The sequence below is a fragment of the Bubalus kerabau genome, chromosome 4, assembly GCF_029407905.1.
Source record: "Bubalus kerabau isolate K-KA32 ecotype Philippines breed swamp buffalo chromosome 4, PCC_UOA_SB_1v2, whole genome shotgun sequence".
NCBI lineage: Eukaryota > Metazoa > Chordata > Mammalia > Artiodactyla > Bovidae > Bubalus > Bubalus kerabau.
Genome location: NC_073627.1, coordinates 91,287,189 through 91,312,535, shown reverse-complemented (window position 1 = coordinate 91,312,535; position 25,347 = coordinate 91,287,189). Strand labels below are relative to the sequence as shown.

At 37.7% G+C, this 25,347-nt stretch overlaps 1 protein-coding gene across 1 annotated transcript in view; it reads left to right on the top strand.

The window, feature by feature from the left end:
- ADAMTSL1 (ADAMTS like 1) overlaps positions 1–25,347 on the top strand; it is a 1,145,195-nt gene that overhangs the window by 678,319 nt on the left and 441,529 nt on the right. Inside the window, exon 5 of the mRNA XM_055577966.1 lies at positions 16,291–16,418. Coding sequence (XP_055433941.1) covers positions 16,291–16,418 — 128 coding nt within the window. The remainder of the gene's footprint in view (positions 1–16,290; positions 16,419–25,347) is intronic.

Below are 25,347 nucleotides of genomic sequence, written 5' to 3'. Positions count from 1 at the left end.
GGAGGAACTGCAAGGAGAGAGTGCTAGCCATAAATTATACTAGATTTTTGATTGAGTGCAGGGCTGGCACCCTTCACCTCTGAGTGTTAAATGATCGACTGTAGTTGATTTAAGAGTCATCAACAGTGCTACATTAAAAGGTCATCATGTAGCACTAAAGATCTAGAAATAGCTAGACTTTGTCTAAATTGAATAACTCAAGGGAAGTATTCAATTTCTATAGGATTATAGACCCAAGACTCAGGCCTTTCTCCTCTCAGTGTTCACTAGGTTTCTGAAATGTCAGGTACCAATTATTCATTCTAACCATCTAATGCCTATATAGAAAAATAAGTGCTACACTAAGAAGGAGATTTATAATAGACTTTCCCCTCAAGTTCAATATCAGATGCAGTTTTGACCTTTCCTGATAAATCTATTGGTAAAACCTTGGCTTACGTATAGAATTTAATGGCTGCTCTTTAGTTTTCTGTCAATCAGTAGCTAAAGATCATCCTTTCACCTGATACTGTCACTGAAATTTCCAGCAGTGGTCAAGAATAATCTCTTGATTACTCTGTTTCCATAGCATTCATGGCCTTGTTTCTGAGACACTGCCATTAAAATATTAGGTTCAAGTGACGGAAATAAAATCGAGAAACATTGCTTGGAATGTAGGGGGAAATGCTTAGATTTTCGGTTTCAGAAACAATCAGCATTGCTTGCTGGCAACTCATTATTCCTGTTTTCTTCTGCCTCAGTTTTTCTTCCAAGATGCAATTCAGAGTTTACGGTTTTTAAAAAATGCTACTGTGAATTGAAGAATGCACATTCCACAATGAGAGGAATAAACAAAAATCTCACCTGGATAAGCATAAAAGTTATTTATCACAAAAGCTTTCTTAACAACTGTAATAGGCAAATGCTTCTAGGTCTTAAGTGACCTGCAAGGCATTGCTGAAATGTCATTTATGGTTATAGATGTAAAAATGTGGCACAGTTAAAGAAGAGGAAAATTACTTTCTCTGACGTTAAACATGAATTCAGTTGAAATGAATTATGCTTATCCTGCTGGTTAAAAAAAAGATTGGAGTTTGTTCCAGTTTGAAGAATAGGTCTGTGACTTGCTTCTGGACTAGCATGCAACCTCCTTCAAAGAAATATGGACACTGATATGTCTAGTTGTGCTGAAACTTTGTAACCGGTGATGAGGTAAGATGTTTGGTCAGTGAACCCTCACCTTAGAGCCATTTTAGTGCCTCTCCAGACAAGGCACTGTTTTGCCAAAAGTTTTACTTTTAAGTTCGAAGGATTCATTAACAAAAGAAACCACTCATCACACACAGTAAACAGTTTCAGTATTTAATACAGGGTTGTTTGACTTAATTTCAATATGCAATCATTAAAAGAGGAGAAATAGAAGCAACAGAGAAAGGTAACAGCACATTCATCACCAAATTGGGCTAATCAAAAATCCAGACTTAAACAGTGCCGAGAAGTACCTTGATAACAGCAGTCTGGAGCCCCAGTTGGGAAAATGTCCTGGGTCGTGTGTCCACCCCATGGGTGATGACCTCAAATTGCAGTTTTGGGGACTCCTGCTCAGGCCATAAACTGATATCAATTTCCAAGAAAAATGCAGCTCTGTTTTGTTTTTTGGGTTGTTTTGTTGTTTTTTTTTTTTTTACTTTTACAATGCTGTTTCACCTGTGAGTCACAGCATTTCATTAGATTCCGGGGTGGGGATAGCGGGTTGGCCAGACCTCTAGGGGCTCAAGAATTCTAAGACCATCCCTTTTGTGCTTGCAGACAGGCATGGAATCCAGGCAGTGTCCAGGCAGGTCAGAAGCAGGTCAGAGGTCTGTTTCTTCTGAAACCTGAACAAAACTTTCTCCATTTTAATTTCCCTAACAGTTGGCCTCAGGATTGTTTAGGCTGAAAAGCATAAGAATATGGCAAAATAACATGAGCGGTCTTTTTAAATCTATAAGTCAAATAACAATTCCAGATGGTCAATAGAAATAAAGTGATCAAAGAAACAAGTAATGTATCAAACAATGCAGAAAACCATGTTCAGCAGTATGGGATTTAGTAAAGAAAACACCCACCATGAATGAGAAGTATGTTTTTGTACATCAACTCTCACATCCATTAACTTATTGGCAGGAATAGTAGTAACAAAAGTATTCTATCAAGGAATGTTTATCTATGAAATTTTGTAACTGATTCCTTGCAAAATCTTACATAAATGTTCTAAGAGGAAGCTAATGTTGGGAACAGAAAGTATAGGTAATAACATCTGAGTTCACAATATCTGAGGCATGTGGGGCAAAGTAATGGATGGTCCTGTTCCAATATAAATGATCAACATGTGTTAGGCATCCAGAAAAAGGAGTTCCTAACTGATATGTATAAGTATTTTCTACATCATTGGTTACAATACATACAAGTTGAGGGGCTATTTCAAAAAACATAGCATTTAAGAAAGATAGTCCATTCACAGTAGTTAAGGACATGAACTTAGCTTAACATATGTTGGTAGTTAACCTCGAATAAGGCAGGTTCCGAAAGGCAAGACATTGGTCCACATAGCAATCCCTTGGTAGCCTTGCTACAGTAAGTAGGTACAATTATTAAAGTCCAAATAATTCCCAGTTAAATGTGGCAACCAATACTCTTCTCCAAATACAGTGGATACCACATGGAATTGGCATCTAATACTTATGTTACCTATGTTATAATTATATAGGGTTCCCTAGGACCAGGTATCAGTGCCTTTTGTAGTACTTTTAGGGATTAATACCCAGTGATTGTTAGAAAGCCATTCTCTAAATAATTTTTTCCATGCATATACATTAGTAGACATTAAAATTCCTTGGGCCTTATACTTTTCAGCAAGGTAATATAACAGCTGCATGGAACAAATAGCCCAATGAAACATGTCAGTTAAGGATTCAGTTTGGTGTAACTGAAATGTTCTTGTTGTTTAATTGCTAAGTCATGTCTAACTCTTTTTTGACCCAATGGACTGTAGCCCACCATGCTCCTCTGTCCCTGAGATTTTCCAGGCAAGAATACTGGAGTGGGTTGCCATTTCCTTCTCCAAGAGATCTTCCCAACCCAAAGATCACACCTGCATCTCCTGCATTGGCAGGGGGATTCTTTACCACTGAGCAACCTGGGAATCCCAAGCTGAAATAGTTATAACTGAGTTATTAAACAACTGCAAAAAGTCTGCATCATATGTTAAGCTAAGTTCATGTTGGTTTAATGTTGTAGGGATCCATTTAGCATTAATGGTCAAGGCTTGAGCTATATCTTTACTAATATTATGTAATCTGGATGCTAAAATTTCTACATCAGTAGTATTTATCAGGTCCATTCCAGCGCCAGTAGTTCCTAATAGAGCATTAAACCATGCTCACCTAATCCTACATTTAGGATAGGCTGGAAAGGTAATGTTAAAATTTAATACAAGTTTCTGATAATTTGGGGCTACCTGAGTACATTGTGAAATTCTAATAAGGGGGGAGTAACTGTCAGATGAGTCCCCAAAATTGTAAGGACATCTATCCAGGTACCTACATAGGAACTTATACTAAAGATACATTTTGTGTAGATCTTCCAACCCACTCCAGTAGTCTTGCCTGGAAAATTCCATGGACGGAGAAGCCTTGTAGGCTACAGTCCATGGGGTCGCAAAGAGTCGGACACAACTGAGCGACTTCAATGTCAATGCCATGTCATGTCCACTATATAGTTTCAAAGTAGCATCACTTCTACAAGAGTCTATGATACTGTGCATTTGTTGGCCAATTCAGTAGGGCAAGAAGAAATTTCTGGTATATTACAACACAGTATGGAAGCACGAGGGTTTAGTTCTACTATCAAAGAGGAGGTGTTTGGAGATTGTACAAAAGCTCAGTCCCAGAGGTTGTCAGGTCTTACTCCTGACCAGATAGAAATTTTGTCCATAGAAAGTCATAATTTAAGAAGAATAGGCCTCATTTACAGGGCAGGTGAAGTTATCCTGAGTTCAGGTCTGGCTTCTATTTCATCTGAATATTCCCCAATATTTTTTAAATTGTAGCATATTCTTGAAGGTTGAGGCATGAATGGAAATCCCCGATGCAGTCAGGCTTCCAAGAATATTCATGAGAATAACAGTGGGTTAATAGCACATATTTCCATTTTTCCTGTCTGAGGATCATCACTAATATGGTATTATCCTTCCTCGGTGCAATTACATCAAAAGATATGGGAGGACCATTAGGCTTCACCCAGACTTTAGTGTATTTCATCTGTGTATCCAAATCCTCCATTGTCCCTAACTGTAAATAAGGTAGGAGCTTCTTGTTTTTGTATTTTGTCAATTGCACATGGCAAAACCAGCAACTGGGTAATTTGATCACATTTATTAATCAACAAATCATCCTTTCCTTCATTTTGTACAATTACTTGGATTTCTCCTTGGTGGTCTGGTTCTATAACTCCCCCACAGACACAGAGCCCTCTAAGCAGAGACATTACTTTGCCAAAAAAAGTCAAGGCTATGGTTTTTCCAGTGGTCATGTATGGATGTAAGAGTTGGACTATAAAGAAAGCTGAGTGCTGAAGAATTGATGCTTTTGAACTGTGGTGTTGGAGAAGACTTTTGAAAGTCCCTTGGACTGCAAGGAGATCCCACCAGTCCATCCTAAGGGAAATCAGTCCTGGGTGTTCATTGGAAGGACTGATGTTGAAGCTGAAACTCCAATCCTTTGGCCACCTGATGTGAACTGACTCCTTTGAAAAGACCCTGATGCTGGGAAAGATTGAAGGTGGGAGAAGAAGGGGACAACAGAGGATGAGATGGTTGGATGGCATCACTGACTCAATGGACATGAGTTTGGGTGGACTCCGGGAGTTGGTGATGGACAGGGAGGCCTGGGGTGCTACAGTCCATAGGATTGCAAAGAGTCAGACATGACTGAGCGACTAAATGAACTGGAACATTCTTTGATTAATTCAAAGTGTCCAGGAGGGCATTTTAATTCTAATACTGGTTGAAATAACACATATCAATCTTTTAGTAAGTCTGTATTCAGATATAGAGTACAAATCCAGTCCAGCAGCCTTAGGAGTAGCTCAGAAAAGAGCTAGTGCTCCTGGGCTAATTTATCAATACTCAGTTGTTTCAGGACTGAAGCCTATTTTATGAAACTGTAAGTTTGAAATAGTCATTCTCACCAAAGGAATTTCTGATTTTCCTATAGGTCTATTACTTAAAATATTGAGGGCAGTATTCAAGTTAGTTCTCCAATTTTTATAAGAGCCCTCTCCAAGTTTAATTAATTGCTGTTAAAGTGGATTATTCAATGGAAAAACCCATTGTATATTATGTTCCTGGCCAAAGTCTTGTATTAACTTACCTGTAAATTGTGACCCATTGTCACTCTGAATTTGGAGTGGGACACCATATTATAAATTAGTTCTAATAGTATTAGTCTGATTGGCTTTTCCAAAAGGAATGGCCACTAAATATCCAGAATAGGTGCCCACAGCAGTACATACATATTGGCATTCTTTATCTCAAATTAATGGACCAATATAATGAATTTCTCATATCTGCCCAGGCAGTTTGCCAGATATCAGTTGTCATTTGACTAGTTATAGCAAACTTCTATGGAGAAGGCAATGGCACCCCACTCCAGTACTCTTGCCTGGCAAATCCCATGGATGGAGGAGCCTGGTGGGCTGCAGTCCATGGAGTCGCTAGGAGTCAGACACAACTGAGAGACTTCACTTTCAATTTTCACTTTCATGCATTGGATAAGGAAATGGCAACCCACTCCAGTGTCCTTGCCTGGAGAATCCCAGGGACGGGGGAGCCTGGTGGGCTGCTGTCTATGAGGTTGCACAGAGTCGGACACGACTGAAGCAACTTAGCAGCAGCAGCAAACTTCTATGCTTAATATGTTGACAAATTGGATATTGTAAAATAACAGATTTAATGAGATCCATAGTTAAGGAAATACCTTGGTCCTGAGCCCACCTGTGTGTTGCTTTTTCTCCCAGATGGCCATATTTTTGGTGTGCCCACAAAGTCAAACCTTTTAAGTTGATGGAGTAAGGATCAGTTTATACTGCTTGGATTCAGTTTTGTTCATCTGTGATAGAATTATACCATCATTCCATAGAATTCGGAACACTGTGAGCATCTACATGAAAGACTGAAACATTAGTGGTTTGAGCAGTTTCCTGAATGTCAGACCATAATTCTTTACCCATAGCTCTTTGGAGTGAATTTGCCAGTTATTCTTTACCCATTGGGGAGCCAAGTGGCCAATCCTTTGGCTACCAACCAAGATTCTGTGCATATATGGCATTCAGTTAAATCATCTTGTTTTAATACCTGATAAAAAGCATGTAACTTAACAAACTGGCGACTTTAACCTTCGCCAGTACTCAGCAATTCAGCAAGGACTGGATTATGTGCCACCACTTTCCAATAGTGCGTGGATCCTATATATGCAGCTGCTCTATCAATAAACCATACATGTGGTTTTTCTTGTGCAGTTAAAGGCTTTCTCCATTTTACAGGCGACTCGGTTATCTTGGACCTAATTTTAGCCTTGTTCAAGGCCTTCAGTAGGAATTTCAGAAATCCTTTCATGTAAGGCAGCGACCCCACGTGGCCCAGGTTTGGCTTGGTTTTGAACATATCATTTCCGTTTTATTTTGCTGGACTCCTGGGCTTGTCCAATCCTGTGGGTTTTGGTCAAACTTTGTACCCACTGCATGATTGGCATGTGAGGTTTCAATATTAGAGTATCATCTACAGTCAGTTGTTCTGTGTCAGTCAAAGCCCAATAACAAGCCAATAAGTGTTTTTCAAAGGTAGTGTAATTTCTCCCAGCCTTTGGGAATTTACGACTCTAGAGGCTCAAAGGCATTCTTTTGCCTTGCTGTTTTTGCCACAAGCTCCAATTAACATACAAATCACTTATAAACACATACAATTCTATGTCACTGGGTTGTACTGGCATAGGTCTAAAGCATGCTATATTACACATTTAATAGCATCAGAAGCCTGTTGTTGCTCATAAGCCTATTGAAAGTCATATTTCTTCTTCGTTATTTTGTAAAGTAGACTCAGTATCTGCCCCAAAGGTGGAGTATGCTATTGTCAGAAACCAAAGAGCCCTAATGAATTTCTGAGTCTTCCTTTTTTCTGGGGAGTTTTATATTCCTCTCTTTTGTTTAGCCTTAGGTAAAATTTTTCTATGTCCTTTAGCCCATTGTATTCCAAAAAAGCTGGGCAGGTCCCTGAATTTTGGAAGGATTAATCTCTCATCCTTTGTTTTTTAAGATATTAACACATGTTGGTTTAGGGTTTTTAGCACTTTTTCCTTGGTTGGTCTTGTATCATAAGATCATTGATACAATGAGATATTTGTATGTCAGATATTTTTATGTGATCTAAATGCTCAGCTACAAGTTGGTGACAAATAATAGGGCTGTGCACATAACCTTGTGGCAAGCAAGTAAAGGTATATTGTTATCCTTGCCATGAGAAAGCAAATTGATTCCATAATTGTTCTTTTGTGGGTATGGTAAAGAAAGCATTGGCCAGGTCATTTACTGCATACCATTGCCCCAGATTGCTCTGTATGCATTCTATTAAAGTTATAGTATCAGGGACTGAAGCGGTCAGATGTGGAGTTACTTTGTTTACTTCCTGGTAATCTACATTCTCCAAGAGCCATGGCTTTTCTTTACTGGCCATGCAGGGTTATTTCATTCAGTAGACATCAGTTCAGGTCAGTTCAGTTGCTCAGTCATGTCCGACTCCTTGCGACCCCATGGACTGCAGCACGCCAGGCCTCCCTGTCCATCACTAACTCCTGTTTACTCAAACTCATGTCCATTGAGTCAGTGATGCCATCTAACCATCTCATCCTCTGTCGTCCCCTTCTCCTCCTGCTTTCATTCTTTTCCAGCATCAGGGTCTTTTCAAATGAGTCAGCTCTTTGCATCAGGTGTCAAAGTATTGGAGTTTCAGCTTCAACATCAGTCCTTCCAATGAACACCCAGGACTGATCTCCTTAAGATGGACTGGTTGGATCTCCTTGCAGTCCAAGGGACTCTCAAGAGTCTTCTCCAACACCACAGTTCAAAAGCACCAATTATTTGGTGCTCAGCTTTCTTTATAGTCCAACTCTCACATCCATATATGACTACTGGAAAAACCACAGCCTTGACTAGATGGACCTTTGTCAGCAAAGTATTGTCTCTGCTTTTTAATATGCTGTCTAGGTTGGTCATAACTTTCCTTCCGAGGAGTAAATGTCTTTTACTTTCATGGCTGCAATCACCATTGCAGTGATTTTGAAGCCCTCCAAAATAAAGTCAGCCACTGTTTCCACTGTTTCCCCAACTATTTGCCATGATATGATGGGACTGAATGTCATGATCTTAGTTTTCTGAAGAGTTTTAAGCCAACTTTTTCACTCTCTTCTTGCACTTTCATCAAGAGGCTTTTTAGTTCCTCTTCACTTTCTGTCCTTTATTGAGCTCATCTTTGCATGAAATGATCCCTTGGTATCTCTAATTTTTTTGAAGCAATCTATAGTTTTCCCCATTCTATTATTTTCCTCTATTTCTTTGCATTGATCACTGAGGAAGGCTTTCTTATCTCTCCTTCCTATTCTTTGGAACTCTGTATTCAAATGGTATAACTTTCCTTTTCTCCTTTGCTTTTCACTTCTCTTCTTTTCACAGATATTTGGAAGGCCTCCACAGACAACCATTTTGCTTTTTTTGCATTTTGTTTTCTTGGGGATGGTCTTGATCCCTGCCTCATGTACAATATCACAAACCTCTGTCCATAGTTCATCAGGCATTCTGTCTATCAGATCTAGGCTCCTAAATCTATTTCTCACTTCCACTGTATAATTGTAAAGTATTTGATTTAGGTCATACCTGAATGGTCTAGTGGTTTTCCCTACTTTCTTCAACTTAAGTCTGAATTTGGAAATAAGGTGTGCATGATCTGAGCCACAGTCAGCTCCCGGTCTTATTTTTGCTGACTGTATAGAGCTTCTCCATCTTTGGCTGCAAAGAATATAATCAATCTGATTTTGGTGTTGACCATCTGGTGATGTCCATGTGTAGAGTCCTGCCAACCAAGTTGTCAATCATAATTATATATTCTGGAATAGGAATGATCATTACTGAATAAATTCTTTGAGGTAACTGCCCTATGTTTAAATCAATTTTAGTTTGTATAGTTTCTATCTGTTTACCTCCAAGGCCAGTTCCTATCATTTTCTGTTCTTTAAAATCCTTTGAATTCCATATTTATGAGGCATTTACTCCAGTATCAGTTAATGCTCTCAGTCATTTGTGAGCTCTTAAAAAAAAATCATTACTTTAACATGAGGGTACATATCTTTTCTACCCCAACAGTTTACCAGAGCTTGGCCACAAGTCATTGTTTCATTTTATTTTTCCCCAATTCCTTCCAAGGATAAATTGGATTGGGGAAAAAATCTGTGTACTTAGATTCATCTTCACCTCCATCATCCTAAATGTATTATTTCCTTTTGGTCCCCTTTTTCCTTCCTCCTGTTCCTTATCCATAACAGTCTCCTGGGAAACCCTTCTTATATCTAATCCCTCCCCATAGTACATTTCCCATAATTCTGTAATAGTCCATCAGTTTTCTCTCTAGGGCCTCCCACTTTAAGGAAATCCCATCTCCTTTTTAGATACTCAGTTATTGCTTTTAGTCAGTTATCTATCCTCTGTCTTTTGGAAATTCAATTCTCCTAAGTCACCCAGCTGCTGACCTTTATTAATTACTTCATTAATGGGAATGCCCATCTCATTTAACAAAAGGGTAAAATGACATGCTTGTAGCTGGGAGGGGCTGTTTTAAAGATCTTTCTTGTTTGTACTGTTAAAGGCCTTTGTGACATCTCATCCTCATGCTCCACATTTCATAGCCTCCTCCTTTTGTCTCTGAACACAGTCCTGTAAAGAATACCAAGAGCATTCACTCCCAGGTCATGTAGATTCTAAAGGTTATATCTTAACACAGCCTTCAGCCACCACTTCTAGTAGATTTGAGTCTCTGGACTTTGACTTTTATTTCTAAAAGCTTGTTGCACAAAAGAATCATTGTTGATGTACCAGATTTATCTGTGTTATCCTCATCTATGAGAATTCCAGCTACCTCAGTGTCATATATGCACACTACTCAAGAAATAAGGGCTATCCAGACCTCTCAGTAAATGTGGTTAAAATGTCATTAATTTTGTGTAATCCTCAAGGGTACCCTTCCTTATGGTATTCCCCCAGGCATCTGTTTCCATTTTCCAGTGCCATGCTGGCTGAGCATATGGGTTTTGATTCCAACTTGGCTTGCATAGAGCTAGGTTGTGCTCTCTAGTCTGCATTATCATCTGCTTCTGTGTTCCAACTATCATTCCAGATATCCCCATCCCAAGCACTGGGGACTGAGTCTACCCCTGCTTTAGCTTTTGCCAGATGAACTTTCTTTTTGTTAATTTTGCCGTGCCGCATTGCTGCCGATAATTTAGCTTGTGCAACCTCCAGAGAAGCTTTTTTGGCTACCGACTGGAAAGTGGAGACTTGGTCAGCTAAAATATAATTTTGACATTGTAACATGGACGGTCATCCTTGCACATCACATAATTCTTTCTCTAATTCTGGCTTCCCTTCTGCTATTGCCGTACCTTCAACTAATTTTAATTTAGCCTCATGCACCTTACGGTAGACAAAGAGGAAGATCCAGCCTCTCTGACCCTGCACGGTACATTCTTATTCTTTCTCATTTGGCATGAGCTGCAAACATTTAATAACATCAAAAGCTTTGACCCACTTTAATTTGGGATCCTAATTTTTACACAATCCAGTGGATATGCTCCATTCAGTAGCTAATGAGCAGCAAGGCAAATCATATCTGGGAATAAAAACTTGATTAGTCTTAACCTCTTTCTTTTTAAAGAGTGGCATTTTGTTTCATGAACCCTGCTCAGAGTGCCAATTTATGTTTTGCTGAAAGTTTTCTTTGGCTTTAGGTTCAAAAAATTTGTTAACAAAAGAAACCACTTGTCACACACAACAGTTTCAGTATTTAATAGAGGATTATTTGGCTTATTTTTAATATGCAGTCATTAAAAGAAGAGAAATAGAAACAGTAGAGAAAAGTAATAGCACATGCATCACCAAATTGGGCTGAAACCAACATCCATAACTTAAACAGTGCTGGGAAGTCCCTCGTTAACAGCAATCTGGAGTCCTAATTGGAAAAAGGTCCTAGGTGGTGCATCCGCTCCATGGGTGAAATTTCAAAGTGCAGTTTTGGGGGCTCCCACTTATAATCCCAGGCCACAAACTGATACTATCATTATTAGTTTGTGTGTTGAAATGCAGCTGTGTGTGTGTGTGTGTGTGTGTGTGTGTTTTTAACTTTTACAATGCTGTTTGTTTCACCTTGTGAGTCACAGGATTTCATTAGATCTTGAGGGTTAGCCAGACCTCCAGGGGCTCAAGAATTCCAAGACCCATTCCCTTTCTTATCTAAAATGCCATCTTACTTGCTGTGCTTGCAGGCAGGCAGGGTATCTGGGCAGTGTCCAGGTCAGAAGCAGGTAAGAGGCCTGCTCTCCAGCTTCTGAAAGCTGAACAAGACTTCCTCCATTTTAATTTCCCTACCAGGCACATGAAAACAATCAAGTAACTTTAGCGCAGAGTCTGAAACGGTTTCCTTCTCTAGAAAAGCCAGATTTCAACCAGACATTATTTTCTAAATATCTTATCCAGAGAGCCACCAGGGAGAAATGATTCCAGGATTTGGCATTCATGTGTTCTTACCTCACATGAAAGAAGAGTTCACATGTGAATACTGTGTGTGAAATTTTTTTTCAGTTGTAGTAACTGGATAGTATCATGATTTGTAACCACTCATTTTGTTTATTTTAATTACTTCATACAAGCTATGCTAGCATTTGTGACACTGGTTTTCATCTCAGATTGAATTTTAATAAAATAAAGGAAATTGCATTGTACAATGCACGTGTGCCACATAAGTAATTGCTCTATCAGTCAAATACACTCTCAACAGAACCATCTTCCAACCACACAGAGCAAACAAAAATGGAGTCAGGAGGTGCATAAAAACTTTTTACAAATTTGAGGAATGAACTTACTGGATGAGCAAGAGACTCAGTATGTATATTTCAATGGCAACGTGTCTTTTCTCTCTCACTAGGTAATTAAACTTGGAAAAGGAGTATCCTGTATGGCCGTGATTAGAGATTGGTTTTATTAACCCTAAAAAACAGGCTTTGGAGCTCAGTAAATACTTTAGAAAGGACAGATTTGAGGGTAATCAGTGGGTTTCTCTTTCACATTCTGTGCTGCATTTTATAGGAACCTCAAACTCCTGGCAGATCATATCAGCAGGTCAGTGTCATGTGGCAGGTGACTGAAAGGTTTTGCTGTGGGAAAGTCGAAGTTTTAAGAAAGATGAAACTTACAGAGTGCAGTGTCTCAACTAAGCTCAGCAGAAAAAGAAAAAAGCATTGTTACCTTCTCAGAGTACCTTTTAGATCCCATATGTGTGTATAAATGATAATAATAATTAATATTAGATCAATAATAATGGTATCAAATGCTTATATAGTATATTATTTGGGGCTTATGAGTTTTTAAAAATTTGCATATATGTTTTTTATTGTGATATAGCATATATAACATAAAATACACTGTCTTACTCATTTTTAAGTGTACAGTTCAATGGCACTAAGTATAGTCACATTGTAATGTGGGGCTATCACTACCATCTAATTCCAGAATTATTTTCTTCTTCTCAAATTGAAACTCTGTGTCCGTTAAACAATAGCTCCCCATTCTCTCCCTCCCTTCAGTCCCTAGGAATCACCATTTGACTTTCTGTTTCTATTAATTTGACTATTCTACTACCTCCTGTAAGTGAATTAATATAATAGTCATACTTTTGTATCTAGCTTATTTCTTTTAGCATAATTTCCTCATTTATCCAAGTCATAGTATATGTCAGAATTTCCTGCCTTTTAAAAAAGTGTTATTATTTTTTATTTGGATATATTTGCTTTACATTGTTGTATTAGTTTCTTCTGTACAAAAAAGTGAGTTAGCTATATGTATACCTATATTCTCTCCCTCTTGGACCTCCACCCTTCTAGGTCACCTCAGAGCACTGAACTGCAAGCTCCCTGCACTCATCAGCAGGATCCCACTAGCTATCTGTTTTACACATGGAAGTGCACATATGTCAATTCCAGTCTCCAAATTCATTCTACCACCTCCACTCTGTGTTCACCCATCTGTTCTCTATGCCTGTGTCTCTATTCCTGCCCTGAAAAAGGGTTCATCTGTACCATTTTTCTAAATCCACATATATGCGTTAATATATGATATTTTGTTTTCTCTTTCTGACTTTCTTCACTTTGTATAACAGATTATAGGTCCATCCACATCATTACAAATGACCCAATATCGTTCCTCTTTATGTATGAGTAATATTCCATTGCGTATATGTAGCACTCTTTATCCATTCACCTGTTGATGGACAGTTAGGTTGCTTCCATGTCCTCGTTATTGTAAATAATGCTGCAATGAACACTGAAGTGCATGATGTCTTTTTGAATTATGGTTTTCTCAGGATATGTGTTCACTAGTGGTATGGCTGGGTCATATTGTAAGGCTGAATAATATTCCATTTTATGAATACAGCACGTTTTGTTTATCCATTCATCTACCCATGGACATTTGGGTTGTTTCTGCCTTGTGTGCCTTTTATATATTAAATATTCTAATCCTCACAATATCTCAGGAATATAGATAGCTTTATTCTTCCCAGTCTATGATAAGAACACTGAAGCATAAGTAAATTACAGCTGGGAGGCTCTGGAGCCAATATTCCACTGCAGGCTAAGTAGGTCTTTGTTGTTTAGTCGCCAAGTCATGTCCAATTCTTTTGTGACCCCATGGACTACTGCTTGCCAGACTCCTCTGTCCATGTGATTTCCCAGGCAAGAATACTGGAGTAGGTTGCTATTTCCTTCTCCAGGGGACCTTCCCAACTCAGGGGTCAAACCCATGTGCCCCACATTGCTAGGTGCATTCTTTACCACTCAGCCACCAGGGAAGCCCAAGTAGGTCTATGTCTCTGCTTTTAACCATTATCTATCCCACTATTTATTTCAAATGATTCAGGAATGTAAATACAATATGTACCAGTTAGACATTCCTTGATATAATACTCTAAGGCCAAGTTTGTGACTTCATTTGTACAGGTTGTAAAAGTTCCAAGGAGTAGTCAGTTTGACAAATGAGTCCCATAGCAACACATTTGTGAAGAATCCCATTACTTCAAAATAGTTTTCTATTCTAGGGGTGATACAATGTTCTTTTCCTTTTCAGGGACTCCTCCTTATTGGGTGATATAGCCTTGAGTATAACTAGATAGGGTGTGAAAAAGTCTTTAAAAATAATAATAATAAGAGCTACCATTTTATACAGCCTACTACATGCTGGTCACTTTACCTGCATCATCTCAGGTTCTCACAATGCTTTGTAAAAGGTTGCCCTCCTGTTGCCTTTGTATCTCATGCTCTTTCTGCTTATGCGTCTCCTTGGAGGAAAAAACCTGAACGTGAAACCATCATTTGCCTATCACACACATTTTCTTTACAAATTGCTTTGTCCAAATATAGTTTTGAAATTTTAACATTTGTTATGTGTTAACAAATAAAATTAACATTCATAACACATGAAATGATACCACCTTTGCCATGAAATGATACCACCTTTAATATATGGATATCACCTGGTTTATTCAGTAAAGTAACTTGGCCAGTTTACACTAGCTATTTGTAGAACTCTTGCCATGGACTGAGCTATGGCCTCTCCAAATTCAAATGGTGAAACCCTTATGTTCAATGTGATGCTATTTGAAGACAGAGCCTTTAGGAGAGAATTAGTTTAGATGAGGTTGTAAGGTGGGGCCCTCATGGTGTGATTAATGCACTACTAACAAGAGACACCAGTGAGCTCACTCTCCCTCTCTTACTCACAGAAAGTGGAGGTCATGTGACCACATGGTGACCAGGCAGCCATCTGCAACCTAAGGGGAAAGTCTTCACTGGGAGCCAACCATGCTGGCATCCTGGTCTTGGATTTTGATTCCAGAATTGTGAAAAACTGGATTTCTGTTAAGACACCTAGTCTGATAATTTGTTATGGCAGCATGAACAGACTAATACAACTGTGAACATACATAAAAACATGTTCTCAATTTATAATAACATAATAATCAGTAATATTTATTTGTGATTTACTCTGAAACTTGTCTTAAGTTTAGTTTATATAACTAGTCTTTTTACAGTATGTGTGTGTGTGTGCGTGCGTGCATGCACAGGGACAGATGTGGATGTTGTGGCATGGTTATATTATCCCCATTTTATAGAAAGGAAAATTGAAATGTAGAGAGGTGGGAAATTACTTGTGCACGACACATAATTAGTTAAAAAACAGAATCCATATCCAAACCCAGGCAGTTTCTAACTCCAAAATCTGTTCTATTAACTATTATAAGACTGGCACCAATTTTCTCTTTAACTCTTCTAAGAAATGTGAAGCACTACATGGATACCTACACATAACAGTTTTCCTTAGAGTAAATGCAGATTTCACTAGGAAGTCTGTCAATAACAAGCAAGTCTGTCTGTCTAGTCCTTGTATTACTAAAGTTAATTCATACAATTATTCTCATTGACAAATCTAAAAACCAAGAATGATGCTGCTTCTTTAAAAAAAAAAAAAAAAGTCCATTGTATAAAACATTGAATTTTGGAAAGCTGTGACGGTATGCACATGTCCATTTTCTCAGAGCAGAAACATCTCTTGAGTGCAGCTTCTCTCTTCACAGGGCAGCAAAGAGTAGCCTCACGAAACTTTTGACTTCAGTGCAGTTTACCTTCCTCTGACCCAGACTGCTATTTCTGGCCATCTTTTTCCATTCACTCCCATTAATGCAGGCCCTTGCCTTTTTCAGTCACAGCCTGGGTTCCTTGCACTCAAATATTCCTCCGCCTAAACATATGTACATTATTAAATTGGAAAGAATCTGAGAATCTGAGCTCAGCTTCATCCGCAACAAGGCCATCGTGTACAGACACGCTAGACCACCCGCGGTTTAGGACACACGTTTCCAGGTTCGCTGAGGACTCATACTGATCATGCTCTCGTTCCTCACAGAGCTCCAGGACCGCGCGCTCTGAGGAGGACCGCGACGGCCTGTGGGACGCCTGGGGCCCGTGGAGCGAGTGCTCACGCACCTGCGGCGGAGGGGCCTCCTACTCGCTGAGACGCTGCCTCAGCAGCAAGTAAGTCCCAAACGCACAGGGCTCCCTTGCAAGACGCCAAGGGAGCAGGTTGGAGCCGTACTTTGGGGGTAAAGCGGAGCATTTTGTTGCACGCAAATCCGGATTGAAGGAATGAAAGGCAGGCCCAAAGAATTAAATATGACCATCTCCTGCTAGGTATTTAGATGCCCTTATGTGATAAGCTATATAGAATTTACCTCATTCTCCAAGCAAATTTTCTTATGTTTTCATGTTAGAACTGGAAGGAAAAAATATTATTAGAAATGAATGCTCAAAAATGGATGTAGTATCTATAGCTCCATAATTTATTATACTTTTGGTACCGTCTTAACATCTGTGGTGACTAATAACAAAAATATTAGTGTTAATAGCCTATTATGTTATTCCAATGTTACCAGTAGTTTGCAAATGAAGGCTATATGATTTTTTAGATGTTTTAGTGGTCAGAAGTTCCCCAGAGTCATTCAGTTTCCTGAACGATATGTTGTGCATATAAGAAAATTTGGAAGAATAGAAACTGCTGTGGAAATTGGGATGTGAATAGTGGGAGCGATGATGAAAGGGGAAGTAAGAGTGGCTCACAGTTCCTAAGCTGAAAGGAAAAGGCTTGAGGTGTTGGACTGGAAAGTCTTTACTTAGAATAATGATAAGTCAGAACTTCTTGAGCTGTGTGGTCTATGATTAGATTTTTCTCCAAACTATAAAATACAAAGTACTATGGTAATATTTTTAATGAAAGATTTTATTTGACAGTGAAAAGTATTATATATGGCAAGGAAGAGGTTTGATCAAAATTATTATATATTATAATATGTGAAACAGAGGAAGGACAAATTATGCATCTGCTGATTTTTCTAGACTTTTCATAAGCAACAGAAAGTGATGAGATATAATTTCAGGAAAATGTCAATTTATTCTAATTAGAGTGAGAATTTTTTGAAATCAGGGTCCAAGTCTTACTTTTTTCCATATCCTCCAGGTCTGCACAGAATTTGAGAGATAGTGAAAGCTCAATAGATGTTTCCTCACTGGATCCATTGATAACTAGAGATCATTTTGGTTCCACAGAGGCCCCAGTGTAAATAACATATTCTGGGAAACATGACTAAAAGCCATATCTTGAAAGTTACCAGATCAGTTCTGGTATTTAGCCATTCTGGTATTTGGGTCTACCCTGAAGATGAGCCTGTTGGTTGAATCAACTAGTGAGTTTCTCTGTCTTCTTTGGAGGCCAGCTTCATATCAAACCAGATCTGTGAGCTAAATAGAAAGAATAGATCTTTCATCCTTATGAATTCACTTGTTCTCTTAATCTTAAATATCAAAACTTTGTAAATCCTCACTACATGTTGCTGCCTGGTGGACTGTGAGACATAACTGAAAATAAGTTGTACACAGTAAAACCAAAAGGTACAAATTTGTAATATTCCTATTATATGCTGCTGCTGCTAAGTTGCTTCAGTCGTGTCCGACTCTGTTCAACCCCAGAGACGGCAGCCCACCAGGCTCCCCCATCCCTGGGATTGTCCAGGCAAGAACACTGGAGTGGGTTGCCATTTCCTTCTCCAATGCATGAAAGTGTAAAGTGAAAGTGAAGTCGCTCAGTCGTGTCCGACTCCTAGCGATCCCATGGACTGCAGCCGACCAGGCTCCTCCATCCATGGGATTTGCCAGGCAAGAGTACTGGAGTGGGGTGCCATTGCCTAATCCGATTCCTATTATATAGTTTGCCCAAATTAGCATGCTGAAATATTCTATAGGGATGAGCCAAAACATGTGTCTCACAAAGCTGGTAAGAAATGTATGGGAAATTTCATATTGGCTCAGTAATGTAAATGTTACATTGTGAGCATCTTGTACTGAGTGAGAGACTGAGAAACAGCTTCAGGAATGAATTAGAACCACAAGCAAAGTCTGTTATTTGGCAAATCATCAAACACGATGTCCTGTGAAATGTTTGTCACCTAGTATATTAAATATAGTCATATAGTATATTAAAACCCCAGTCATTAAGATTTTATAAAGATACTTCATTGTAAAGCAGAAACTAGCACAACATTTTGCAAAGTACTCCAATTTAAAAAAAAAAAAAAAAACTTCTTAAAGAGAAAGGGTGTGACGTGTGACCACTTTTCTTAAAAAAAAAAAAAAAAAGATACTATGAAAAATATTGGTTGTTGTCTACTTATAATGAACTGAAAAAGCAGAATGAAAATTCTAAAATTTATAAACATATATATGTCCTATTTGACTTTCAAATATTTTAAAAAATGCATTGAATAAACGCATACTGCGGTAGATGGGAAATAATAAAAAAAAATAGGGAGAGGAGTGAACTACTATTCTTTAGGGATTTGAAGAAGAAGAAAAAAGGTTTCAAACAAATGGCATTTCCAAATCTGGTAGGAATATAAAGAAATAGGGAAAAAATGGACCGCAGAGCTGAATCACCCCATGTGTTGTTTTTCTCAAGAGAATCAGAGCCAGTGCAGTTCAGTGTAAAGTCACTTTACAACACAAGCCCTACTGAAGAACGGTGTCCTGCTGTACATTGTGCACAGACAAATGGCGCTGTCATATTTTTTCTGAAGATGTACACTGGCCAAAGTAAATTACCTGGCCAAGTTCAAAGTCAGTGTGGGAGAGCAAAAATGTTACAAGGAAAGGCATTTGACGCCAGGTTGGTAAAGAACTGGGACCAGTTTTGTAGTCAACCATAGATGGTCTTTTGTGGAAATTCATTTATTTTTTTTAATTATGAAAGTATTATAACACATTTACAGGAGACTTTGAAAATACGGAACAAAGTTACATATAGTTCCACTATATATTACAATTATTTTTTAAGTAGATAAATTAAGATTTTTAGTTGGTGTTTCAATATCAAACTCTCAAAAATTAATAGAATGAATATATAGAAAAGTAGAAAGATACAGTAGACCTGAAAAGCACCATGAACCAATTCAACATAATTAAGATTTATACAGTTTCACACAACAGTAGAATACAAATTCTATTCAAGTTCCCATAGACTGTAAACTAGGAGACTCTGGAATATACCCAGGGACATAAAACAAAGTGCAAAAATTTAATGGTCTAGAAATGAAATCATACAGAGTCTGTTCTCTTATCACTGTGGAATTATGTTAGAAATCAATATCAAGATATTTGAAAATAATCCACATATTTTCAAGTGGAATGTGACATTTACCAAGAGAGATCTTTGACTTAGACATTGTAAGTCTCAGTAAAGTTATTTTAGTGATATACATTTAGTGTTAGTCTCTCAGTCGTCTCTAACTCTTTATGACCCCATGGACTGTAGCCCACCAGGCTCCTCTGTCCATGGAATTCTCCAGGAAAGACTGCTGGAGTGGGTACCCATTCCTTTCCCCAGGGAATTGTCCTGGCCCAGGGATCAAACCTGGGTCTCCTGTATTACAGGCAGATTCTTTACCATCTGAGCCACCAGGGAAGCCCATTCAATAAAATTCAAAGCTGAAAGGGTGACTATAGCAAAGAAAGCATTTAAATGAGAAATTAATATCAAATAAAAAATTAATATCAATGATACTTTAAAAACGTCATGTATTTGAAAATTAAATGTCTAATTTTACATGATGGGTATATCTAAGAATGTGGCAATTCATTTTTAATGGTTAACGGACTTACTGGGTTTTCTCTCATCTCTCCACTCCATATTTATACATCCAAGTTCAATTCAGTCACCTTCTTAACTCTTGGGAAAGATCAGGGGTTATGAATGTGTATGTCCTTACAGGCCAAGCAGGTAACTAGAATGTGTGTTGTAGTGAAATGGTCAGCATTCCAGTTCAGCCCAAGTAACTTCCATCCCCTGCTGCATTAATCTGCCAGACTAATTTTCCAGTCCTAGTGATATGATGTCATTGTTCATATTAATGTCTGATATTAATAGCTTTAAATCTATCATAAAATAATTATTCTATTCCCAATATTATAAAACTGTAAAGGAATCTAAAATAGATTTTTTTTTGTTTGTTTGTTTCTCATTCTTTTTTTTTTTAATTTTATTTTATTTTTAAACTTTACATAACTGTATTAGTTTTGCCAAATATCAAAATGAATCCGCCACAGGTATACATGTGTTCCCCATCCTGAACCCTCCTCCCTCCTCCCTCCCCATACCATCCCTCTGGGTCGTCCCAGTGCACCAACCCCAAGCATCCAGTATCGTGCATGGAACCTGGACTGGCAACTCGTTTCATACATGATATTTTACATGTTTCAATGCCATTTCCCAAATCTTCCCACCCTCTCCCTCTCCCACAGATTTAATGGAATAGATAATGACTCTCCTTCTGGAGTTAAGTACTATGTTCCCTGATGGACTAGGAGCTTGGAGGAGGCTTGGTTAACTCCCTGAGTGTAGAACATCTCAGAGCAATCTTTTGGAAAAAAAAAAAAAATCAGTGAAAAAAAAAAAACCACAGTGAAATTATAAACAAGCATTACATATAAAACCCTTCATTCTCAACTGGCAGTGCTTAAGGCTGGGAAAGCAGCCCTGACCCGAAGAGATAGTGAGCAGAATCATGTGCTTAGCTTCTCCCCTGTCTTTTCTCTGTGCTCACAGAAAAGAAGTAGTGCTTGATTTTCCCAGTTTCTGATATTGGAGCATTTATTATTGCATTTTGCTGTAACTTTGGTTTGAGCAATGAAAGAAGGCCCTGTGTAAGTTTTTTATCTAAGAGTTTTGCTAGTTTCTGTAAGATTCCTTTAGGTTTCATTGACTTTCTCTAATAATGCAATTGTTGTGAATTGCCAAGTAGTATATAATGTCTGCTTTTATTTTTTTAATTAGGAAACAGAGTCTACTTACTTGTACTTTATGATGGTCCTTTGTTTTGTTGCAAGTGAATTAAACAATGTACTACCTCCCTCGAAAAGCTGCTTCTTCTCTCCCCAGTTCTCTACCTCTCCCATGTAATACTCTGAAATAGTGTTTCTAGCAAATTCATTTGTCTGGTTGACCTAGTATTTAGTTTAGTTTAGTGGAAACAATCCTTCAACTGTAATTACTTGACCATATTTTTAACACTTTGATACTAAAGATCTTTTTCTGAGAGCTCTAAGTTTGTCTTCAGCCGGGTCATTTAACTTTGCCCAAAAGGAATTCCAGATGCATAAGGCACTTAGGAATAGTGTGTCTGCATGTTCCCCAATGTTCATTGCAAAACTGTTTACAGTAGCTAGAACATGCAAGCAACCTAGATGTCCATCAGCAGATGAATGAATAAGAAAATTGTGGTACATATACACAATGGAATATTACCCAGCTATGAAAAAGAACACATTTGAGTCAGTTCTAATGAGGTGGATGAAACTGGAGCCTATTATGTGTGCAGAGTGAAGTAAGTCAGAAAGAAAGCACCAATACAGTATATTAACGCATATGTATGGAACTTAGAAAGATGGTAATAACCCTTTATGTAAGACAGCAAAAGAGACACAGATATAAAGAACAGACTTTTGGACTCTGTGGGAGAAGGCAACGGAGGGATGATTTGAGAGAATAGGATTGAAACATGTATATTCTCATATGTGAAATAGATAACCAGTCCAAGTTCAATGCATGAAACAGGACACTCAAAGCTGGTGCATTGGGACAACCCAAAGAGATGGGATGGGGAGGGAGGTGGGAGAGGTGTTGGGGATGGGGGGACACATGTACACCTGTGGATGATTCATGTCAATGTACATAAAAAACCACCACAATATTGTAAAGTAATTAGCCTCCAATTAAAATAAATAAAATTAAAAAAAAAAGAATAGTGTGTCTGACGTCACATGTATCACTGTATTAGGTCTGTGTCAAGGTTGAGGTCAAAGGTGTTCACTGTAGCTCATTTATGACTGCATTTAGTCAGCTGATACTTTTTAAGTATAGTGTCAACCTTTGCATTGGTGGCTGAAGAAGATTTTATGACCCTTTTTACTTTCTGAAATGCCAAATCAATCTCCAGATTAATTAACACTATGGATTAATAGATTAAAAGAATAGATTATTTAATACATTGAGTATGAATACTTTATTAAATCCCAAGATGAAAAACTTGTCGACTTCATAGATGGCCAAAGAACAAACAAAAGGCATACCTATAAAGGTTGAAAACATTTTTTAAAATTAAAACATTTTGAATTGAATTCTTTTTTTTTTTTAAGTACTTATTTATTTATTTTTGGCTGCGTTGGTCTTAGTTATAGCATGCTGGCTCTTTCTAGTTGTGGCTCACAGGCGTAGTTGCTCCAGGGCATGTGGGATCTTAACTCCCCAACCAGGACCAGGGATAGAACCTGCATCTCCTATATTGGAAGGTGGATTCTTAACCACTGGATCACCAGGGAAGTCCATGAATTGAATTCTTGAGTTGAATACAATTTTTTTTGAGTTGAACAAAATTATTACATGAACAAGAGATAAAATCATCACACCATAGAGGTGCCTAAAAAAAATAAGATTATGATATTATCCCAAAGGATGTGGCTGCTAGAATGTTGTCAATATAAAATAGAAAAATTAAAATAAATAGCCCCAAGGAGTCTTATCTCATGGGAATAAGGAAGATCATTCAACCTTGTCATTTCATAATAATCGTGCTAAGGGAAAATAAGCTAACTCCTCTGACTTTTTAATTGCAAACACAGTTTTTCTCCCATAATAATATTGATACTTACATGAATAGAAGCTTTAGTTAGCAAATAATTTATAAACTTTATAATGATAAGTACCAAAAGACATTTTTAATGTTAAGATTTGATGTGTAATAATACCAAAAGAGAAATTTTAATGTTAAGATTTGGCTTCTCAAACATAAATTTTCTCTTTTAAAAATTTAACCTCATCTCTGTCATAACATCCAATTAAGGTTCACAAGACTTGTTTTAAGAGGTTTTAGAACTTTCAGCCCAAGTGAGCCCCAAAGCAAGATTTATCTGTTATTCTTCATCTAATGTTGTATGTTATCAGCCTTGTTTTTCTTGGACATGTCTGAGGTTTGTTTAACACAAAGATACACAAATTCAGAATGAGTCTGACTAGCCACGTCGTTTATATTGAGGAGATTTCACATTTGGGGATATATGTTTGAGAGTCTGTGGTTGCCTTCCTTTTACTTTTGGGTCAAAGCCTAGTCTAAATGTATTACCAGTACTTCTAATATTCCAGGTCATATATTTTAGAAGGATGTTTTGTTCCATGATCTGGTCTTTTTTCAGGAGCAGAATACACTGAAGCCAATGACTGAATGTTTGGGGCCAGTTTATGCCTGGTTTGTCCCATAAACCTGTTTGTTGGAATAAAAGATGGTTGGGAATGTGTTTGGTGTCCATAACCTTTACTAGCCATACTGGGACTCTGTTACTCTTGGCTGGCCTTTTCTGTTTATTTAAAAATTCCTTATTTGGTTAGTTCTGTAGATTTTTTGAAGTTTTCATTTCTCCCCAGTTTTCTTTTTTTTTAAAAAGCTAATTAATTGAGGTATTCTTGATACCTAAAAATAATGTACATTTAAGGTGTACAGCTTGATGTTTTGATAAATGAATACATCATGAAAAGATCACCACAATCAAGCCAAGTAGTATATTCATCCCTTCTATATATTTAGAGTGTGTGTGTTTAGAAGATTTAAAATCTATGTTCTTAGCAAATTTCAAGTATAAAGTTCAGCATTTTTAACTGTCATTATCATCCTGTACTTTAGATCTTCAAAACTCATTCATCTTGCATAACTGAAACTTCATCCCCTTTCACCAACATCTCTGTCTCACCCCCCAACTCCACCCACCCCCCACCACACTTGGCAACCACTGTTCTGCTCTCTGCTTCAGTGAATTTTACTATTTTAGATTCCACATATAAGCAAAATCATTTGGCATTTGTCTTTCTGTGTCTGGCTTATTTCAATCAGTATGATGTCCTTCAGGTTCACCTATGCTGTCACAAATGGCAGGATCCCCATTATTGTTAAGACTAAATAATATTCCATTGTATGTACATACCACATTTTCTTATCTATTCATTAATCTAGGGACTTCTGAGTTGTTTTCATATCTTAACTATATTATGAATAATGCTACAATGGACATGAGTATATGCCTATTCAAGATTCAGATTTCATTTCCTTTGGATTTATACCCCGTAGTGAAATTGCTGGGTCATATGGTCATTGTTTTTAATTTTACAAGGAATCCTCATACTGTTTTTCATAATGCCTTCACCAATTTACATTTCCATCAACAATGCATAAAGGCTCCCTTTTCTCTACGTCTTCTCCCACTTATCTTTTTGATGATAACCATTCTAACAGATGTAAATGATGTCCCCTTGTGGTTTTGATTTGCATTTCTCTGATAGTTAGTGATGATGAACATATTTTCATGCATCTTTTGTCCACTTGTATGTCTGTTTTATTGTTGTTGTTTTTTTTTGGGAAAGGTCTATTCAGGTCCTTTGACCACTTTTTTAATTTTTTTTTTAAATTCTTGAGTTATATGAGTTTTTAAATATATTTTGGATATTAACCCCTTATCAGACATATGGTTTGCAAATATTTTCCTCCACTAGGTAGGTTGAGTTTTCACTCTGTTGATTGTTTCCTTTGTTGTATAGAAGCTCTTTAGTTTGATGCAACTTCACTTGTCAATGTTTGCCTTAGTTGCCTGTGCATTTGCTGTTATGATCAATGAATTGTTGCTAATATCAGTGTCAAGAAGCTTTATTCTCTATGTTTTCTTCTAGCAGTTTTATAGTTTAACAAAGACATGTTTAAGTCTTTCATCTAGTTTGAGTTAATTTTTATTACTTGGTATGAGATAAGGGTAGACTTTCATTCTTTTGCAAATGGCTATCCAATTTTCCTAATACCATTTATTGAAGAGACTACCTATT